Here is a 7220-nt window from a genome sequence, read left to right as displayed (position 1 = left end):
CCCTTACACTGATCAATGTGGGGTTTGAGGTGAACATGTGTCTTCCCTGTTCAGAACGTCTCACGGAGGCACTGAGGCTGGCCCCCAGTCCTGGAGTCTCTGCTCAGACGCCGTCATCTACCTGCAGCACCGGGCACTGACTCATCTGGAAGCCGCCGGTAGCACTGTGAGAGTCATGTTTTTTGACTTCTCAAGTGCTTTCAACACCATCCAGCCGGCGCTGCTAAGGAAGAAGATGGAGGACGCAGGAGTTGGGACACAGCTGGCAGCATGGACGATGGACTACCTCACCAACAGGCCGCAGTATGTGAGGCTGCAGGACTGCAGGTCTGAGGTGACCATCTGCAGCACCGGGGTGCCTCAAGGGACAGTGCTGTCACCTTTCCTTTTTTCCCTCTACACGGCGGACTTTACCTATGACTCCAGCAGCTGTCACCTCCAGAAGTTTTCTGACGACTCGGCCATTGTGGGCTGCGTGTCTGGGGGGGGCGAGCTGGAGTACAGGTCAGTCATCAAGGACTTTGTTGACTGGTGTGAGAGCAACTACCTTTGCTTAAACACCGGTAAGACAAGGGAGATGGTGATTGACTTCAGGAAAAAGTCCCCACCACATCAACCGGTGAGCATCCAGGGCTCGGACATTGAGCTGGTGGACAGCTTCAAATACCTGGGTTTTCACCTCAACAATAAACTGAACTGGTCCACACATATCAACGCCGTGTATAAGAAGGGCCGAAGTTGCCTCCACCTCCTGGGGAGACTGAGGTCCTTCGGAGTGTGCAGACCACTATTAAGGACCTTCTATGACTCTGTGGTAGCCTCTGCTATCCACTACGCTGTGGTCTGCTGGGGAGCAGGCAGCACGGACCGGGACAGGAAGAGACTGAACAGGCTGGTCACGAGGGCCGGCTCTGTCCTGGGCCGCTCGCTGGACTCGGTGGAGGAGGTGGGAGAGAGGAGGACACTCTCCAGACTATCCTCCATCAGGGACAACACTCTTCACCCGCTGCACCTGACCGTGGAGGACCGACTGGAGTTCCCTCTACTCAGCCAGAGCTCCATCTCCTCCATCACCCAGCTTTTGCCTTTCCTCCAGACCCTCTGCTGCTCCTTCCAGGGAATCCCCCAAAAGAGGAGTTCCTGGACTGCATGGACAACTGAGACTACAGTGAACAGTTCCATTTGCACAACCAAATATTGCTGTATCGGGAGGAGAGATGCTTCACTTTGATGTTTAACCATAAATGTATGTTGTGAAGATCCATCGCCTGCTCCTGAAGCACACATCGAATGTTGTAATGTTTTGTTGAAAGAGTTTTACCTCTGGACCTGTTTTTAACACTGTGAAGAAGCTCACATTCCTAACTGCTCCATGCTCGCTGAATGTCGTCGCTCTGAAAGTGAAACCCAGCCGGCTCTTGGGAAAGATTTGTGCAACTTTTAATCGTCTGTGAATACGTGGAAGGGAAAAAGGGATTTTTTGTGATGTCATAAATAATGTAGAATTAATATGGATGTTGAAAGGATCATGGATAAACAATAAATCGAAATATTGTTCTGCAGCTGACATTCATTAATCCTAACAAACATTAAACACTTTAAAAAAGTTTATAGAGTGAAGATGTGTTAAATGGAAATAGAATGTGAATTAACAGCGTTGTGAATTAGTGCAGACTAGAGAGAACAATGCAACACTTCTTGTCAAACAGTTCCCTTTTTATTTAAATATTTAAAGTGGGCCTGTCTTTAAATGAACTCCTTTTTAGCCCTTGGTTGTTGCTTCCTCAACTGTTGGTGTATTTTTTAATGATTTTTATTAAAAATTATAAATTTTCCAAGTGTGTTATTGTTTGGAACCTTTGGAATAAAATGATTTATAGCTTGTGTAGTTGGGAGGGGGCATAACATAGCAACCAATTTTTCCAATGGATCAATAAAGCATATCTTACTCTTAAATAAATATCTATTCATCCAAAAGTAAACATTAGAACAGGTATGTATTATCATGGTATGATTAAAAATCTATTTATTTTTTTTATTTTAACCTGTTCAGTTTCGTATCTGCATGTGTTTAACTATTAAGCAACATACTTGCTGACGCACAGACTCTCTCTCTCTCTCTCTCTCTCTCCATCTCTCCCTCTCTCTTATTTATGCTTCTGAACCTTAATTCTGACCCTCATATCACTTATATGTGAAGTATGTGCTGAAATTTAAAGAAAATTGTCTCCGTTTGACTTAGACTACCATTTTCTTGCAGCTTTGCCCTAAGTTTCTTCATTCTAACTCCACCAGCCACACCTGGCCCTTCAGCTCCATCGCAGAGCTAATTGGTAAAACGTTCAAAACAGGAGTCCGTTCCGGTCGCTCCAACACGCCGTCACTTCCTGTTCCGATTCTTAATGTGTTCTTCTTTGTGGAGAAAGATGGTCAATTCAGAGTGTGTCACGGGTCGTTTATCCGCCGCTTCATGTCAAACAAAATACAAGCTTTACGATCGATCGGTCAAACTTTCTCCCGGCAACTGTTCAGGTCAATAGCCCTGGGCAGAAAAGGTCTCGATCTGTAGAAACATCACTATATTTAAAGCCAATTTCCCGCCCAGGGGGTCGTCTTTTCCGGCTCAAATGGTTCTTTCAAGTTCCCTGTGCCACGATCCCCTTTGAAGAGTACTTCCTAATTTGTTTCCTTTCCTAATCATTCAAATGTTCTCGGGTGGGGTTTTCCGTCTCTTAACCCCCCCCTTCCCGGGTGTGTCTTGCTTCGTTCTTTGATCTACGATTTAAGGCGTGATTGGCAGATAAACAGATGTTTTTAATTTTAATTTTAATTTTTAATCCGATGCCCTGAGGGAGAACCAGAGAAGACATCTGAAGTTCTCCTTGCTGGCAAAGAGGTCTGCCACCGGGTTACCGAACCGAGACCATATCTCGACTCTCCACTGCCTCGGACAGACTCCATTCGTCGTGGACGGCCCCCACCCGCTACTGCGTTCAGCTTGCCCGGTACATGCTGAGCTCTGAGAGAAAGCAAGTGACCGTCTGCCCACAGCCAAAACTTCTTTGCCACACTCAGAAGGGCTGGGGATCTGGCTCCACTTTGGCGATGAATGTACGCCATGGCGGTGGAGCTGTCGGATAGCACTAGGACGTTGGACCGTGACAGTTGGGGAGAGAGGTGAAGCAGCACGTTGTAAATTGTCTTTAGCTCTAGCCAGATTATGTGACTGTACACTGGTCTACCCGCTGGCGTAGGCCTGACCCGAGGTGCCTCCCCAACCTGTCAGAGAAGCGTCTGTGAACACCTGAGTGTAAAGACATCTGCTCATCTGCGGACATCTGCTCTTCTGGAAATAAAACACACATGATTGAGTCTGCCCCTCATTCGTGTGGACAGACTCCGTTATTACAGTCTCGGCATGACCCGGACGAAGGGGTTTAAAACCTCCTTCGAACTGTGTTCTGAGAGGAAACTCTCACCGTCTATGAACGGCGGAGCATGTTAGCTTAGCATTAGCGGCAAAAGTTTCTAACGACGCCTGTGATTATGTCACACTCACAGACGGAAACACATGCGCACTACTAACATCTCTCTCAGGTGAACCCGTCGAGTGCGCTGCAGGAGGGCAATGTGTCTGCAAGAGATACTTACCTGATCGCTCTAGCATACCTCATGGCCGACTCCATGCATCGAGCCAGTCGTCCTCCTCGTCGCGGTCTGTTCATGATCAAGGGACGACTCAGCTCGACTCATCAGGGCCCAACAAGAGGTTGAAACGTGAGCTTGTCGAGTGCACCGCACAGGACTGCCATGTTGTTTGTTTTCCTTAAACAACATGGCATTAACCTGTCTTGATCATAATCATGATCTCTGAGGCGGCGTGGGTCGACAAGCCTCGAACGCTTCCCGTCGCTGTCAAAAGCCGTGGGAAGGCCACATAATCATCACTTGTGATTTGGGCCTAGGCAAATGAAGCAGACGTGTGTCTCCCCTCTTCAGGGAGTCTTTGTGCACACATTGTTCACTCAATATTCATTCGCATTCATTACATTCCACTGTCAGGAGCTTTCTCGCTGAGTTGTAAAGGAGGGAGTGCGGCGGGTGTTTCCCACCTCTTTAGGAAGTGGACTGCCCCCTGCTGGGTGGCTAGTTCATTAAGCTTTCTCAGAGACGAGGCGGTGCCTCGGGGTAAACCAATAGCGAAGCCGTTAGAGGGCGGAGCACCAATATGAAGTAGAACCACACCCTGTCTGTGCTTTTGATGACAATTGCTCTTTGTGTGTTTGTGGTTACATTGTTTGTTTCCATTTTTCCTCCCTCAGCTACAACCTGAAGTGTTAGAAATGTTGTTTGTCTGAACTAAAGTCTTTGATTTTGTTTCCAGACAATGCGTATGACCCTGATGTCAGCGCTAAGCAAATCTGGATCGACAAGACCGTGGTCTACGACAAGGAGTGCCTCAGCTTTATGGACAATGGCAACGGTCTGAACCATGAAACCATGCACAAGATGCTCAGGTACCTTCACTGGAGTCTAGTTGAAGTTGATTCTTTTTCTGATCCCTATTTTCTTTTTGACCCAGTTTTGGCTACAGTGACAAGAAGGCTGTGAAAGGCATTAGTCCGATCGGCATCTATGGCAATGGATTCAAATCTGGATCTATGCGCATTGGCGATGATGCCATTGTTTTCTCCAAGTCCAAGAATGCTTTATGTGTCGGAATGCTATCTCAGACATACCTGAAAGGAATTCAAGCGGAGCAAATCCAAGTGCCGATCATCAGCTTCAAGCAGACCAACAGCTATATCCTTCACTCAAGTGTGGCTCTTTTTCATGCAGCTCCAGTTTGTTATTTGTCTTGACTTTGTTTACCACTGTGTGTACCACAAGAGCAGAAAGCCAGTTTGGAAGACATTTTACGCTTTTCTCCATTCAAGTCAGAGTCGGAGCTGCTCAAAGAGATCAACATAATCGGTTCAGCGCTGTTCACTGGAAACACAGGAACTCGGATCATCATCTGGAATCTACGAAGGTGTGTATCCTGCCAGTTGACTTAACTAGGGTCTTTAGCTCAGAGCCGGTAGAGTGTTCGAACTAATGTGCATGATGTACAGAAGCCTGACATTTTCTGTTAAACGTGATCTCTAAAAGAATCTAATGATTAATATTTATGTGGTTTTACATCTTGTCTGACAATGTTATCTTTCTTAATTATTTAAAGAATCTGTTTTTCTTCGACAGGTATATTTGTTAATTAAATAGATTTCTTTGATTCTTTTTTTTCACCAGTGAAAACGGCAAAACTGAGTTGGAATTCGAGAAGAACCGCTACGACATCAGAATTCCGTCCAACGTTTATGACGCAATGAACCACCGTCAAGACAGCCTAAACCCACACACACCAGAGTGTGTGTTCTCTCTGAGGGTACGACTGCTCACAATTAATAAAACATAGCACATGATATGAGAGGTTTAAATTAAACTGTTCACTCTTTCAAATTATATCAAAACAGCTTAAAACAACTTTTATGGCAAAGTTGAAGTGAAGGACTCCCGCCCCCATCAGAATTTTTTTCATCACAAAGTAGAGAAATGGAGTTTTGCTGAATTTATTTAATGCAGTTTTGAGTTTTCTGTTATGGATCTCAGATTTCATCACCTATTTTAGTGAGGCTGGTGTGAGCAGCAACAAAGATTTCACCTTCTTCCTGAAAGTGCCAGGAGTGTGTGTTTGTTATTGTAATTCTGTCAAATAGCTCACTTAAATTCATTATATGTTTTTTAATTATTACAATGTTTTAAGTTGGTTTTCCTTTTTTTAATTTGCAGGCATTTTGCAGCATCCTCTACCTGAAGCCTCGATTGCAAATCATCATAAACGGCCAGAAAGTAAAATCTGAGCTCATTGCTAAGAGTTTGGCTTTCACCCAAAAAGACCACTACAAGCCTAAGAGTGAGGTTGGTAAAGCTCTTAGATTCATTTTCAGTTGCTTTTCTAAAAGAAAAGGTCCCAAATTAGTCCTTCATTTACATTACAGACCAAGAATGTCTCTATCACATTTGGATACAACACCAAAAGAAAGGACCAGTACGGCCTCATGATGTATCACAAGAATCGACTCATCAAAGCATACGAGCGTGTCGGATGTCAGATCAAGGTGAGTCTGACTTCTGAAGCCAAAAAAGATCTCTATTTCCTTGGCTGATTCTTACAAATTCTTCCACTGTGACAGGCAAACACCAAAGGAGTCGGGGTCATCGGCGTCATCGAGTGCAACTTCCTGGAGCCTACACATAACAAACAGAGCTTCATGGAGAACGACAAATACAGGTAATGGTTCTACCTGCTTTTACCTATATTGTGTGGTCTTGACTTTCTTTGTTCACCCAGGAATACAATGAACAGTCTAGGATTCAAACTGGAAGAATACTGGAAAGAGATACAACACCGCAAAAAGGGTGAGAACCCCACAAATACACCCTTGGAAGATACATTGTGATTGACATTATTGAGCAGTCTTGAGTTGATTCTAATTTTAAACCTTGCTCTATAGGAAGCGTCCTGACCAGAACTGGGTCCAGTGTGACGTCTGCATGAACTGGCGTAAACTTCCTGATGGTATCGACATCAAAAAGCTTCCTGAAAAATGGTCATGCAACATGAATCCAGACCCCCAGTACAGGTGAGATGGATGACTTTAAAATACTTCCCAATCCTGTTTAACATGTTTAATTATACCAAATCTATTATTTGATGCCATGTCACCCAGCCTCTGTCCTCAACCTGCTGGATGTGACACAGGCTTTTATTGAAGAGAAAACAAAACTCATTTTCATTCATATTTTTTAAAAACCAGGAGCTGTCAGGTAGCACAAGAGCTTGAAGATTCAGATGACGAGCAATCGTATACCTAGACCTACAGAAAACAGTAAGTCTCAGTGGAAGCAGAGTTCAAATATTCCATACCCTTAAATTAAAGCATTGGGTTTTATGTTCCTCTATTCTGAGGTCAGGTCATGGGAAGTTTAAGTTAGGAGACTTGGATGAATTAACACTTGCTGATCACACAAGGACACGTTGTTTGTCTTTCATAATCATAATTATTTTGGAAAAAAACTTTAAAACACATGTAGGGACTCTACCAGGGTTTCCACAAGTCAGAAATAAATAAATAATATTTTTAAAATTTATTCTGATAGTGTAAACATCTGAATTTTTG

At 44.4% G+C, this 7220-nt stretch overlaps 1 protein-coding gene across 1 annotated transcript; it reads left to right on the top strand.

The window, feature by feature from the left end:
- The first annotated feature begins 1244 nt into the window (after positions 1-1244).
- On the top strand, positions 1245-6915 carry LOC148068779 (MORC family CW-type zinc finger protein 3-like). The gene is made up of 12 exons (XM_087803453.1): positions 1245-1295; positions 2261-2333; positions 4385-4517; positions 4583-4818; positions 4891-5032; positions 5290-5425; positions 5830-5958; positions 6039-6158; positions 6234-6331; positions 6392-6496; positions 6555-6683; positions 6858-6915. Exons 1-12 carry the CDS (start codon positions 1245-1247, stop codon positions 6913-6915), a joined length of 1410 nt encoding a protein of 469 aa, XP_087659579.1.
- Positions 6916-7220: the final 305 nt, after the last annotated feature.

Source organism: Callionymus lyra, chromosome 12 (genome assembly GCF_982586985.1).
Source record: "Callionymus lyra chromosome 12, fCalLyr1.hap1.1, whole genome shotgun sequence".
Taxonomy (NCBI): Eukaryota; Metazoa; Chordata; class Actinopteri; order Syngnathiformes; family Callionymidae; genus Callionymus; species Callionymus lyra.
The sequence above is the reverse complement of the archived record's forward strand: the minus strand, read 5'-3'. Positions and strand labels throughout refer to the sequence as shown.

Bases quoted from the DNA above. Each gene is read 5' to 3' on its own strand.
- LOC148068779 (XM_087803453.1), top strand. From the start codon at position 1,245: ATGTATGTTGTGAAGATCCATCGCCTGCTCCTGAAGCACACATCGAAT. The intron at 5,033-5,289 runs GTGTGTATCCTG...TTTTTTCACCAG, and splicing joins ATCATCTGGAATCTACGAAG to TGAAAACGGCAAAACTGAGT. The intron at 6,684-6,857 runs GTGAGATGGATG...TTTAAAAACCAG, and splicing joins AATCCAGACCCCCAGTACAG to GAGCTGTCAGGTAGCACAAG.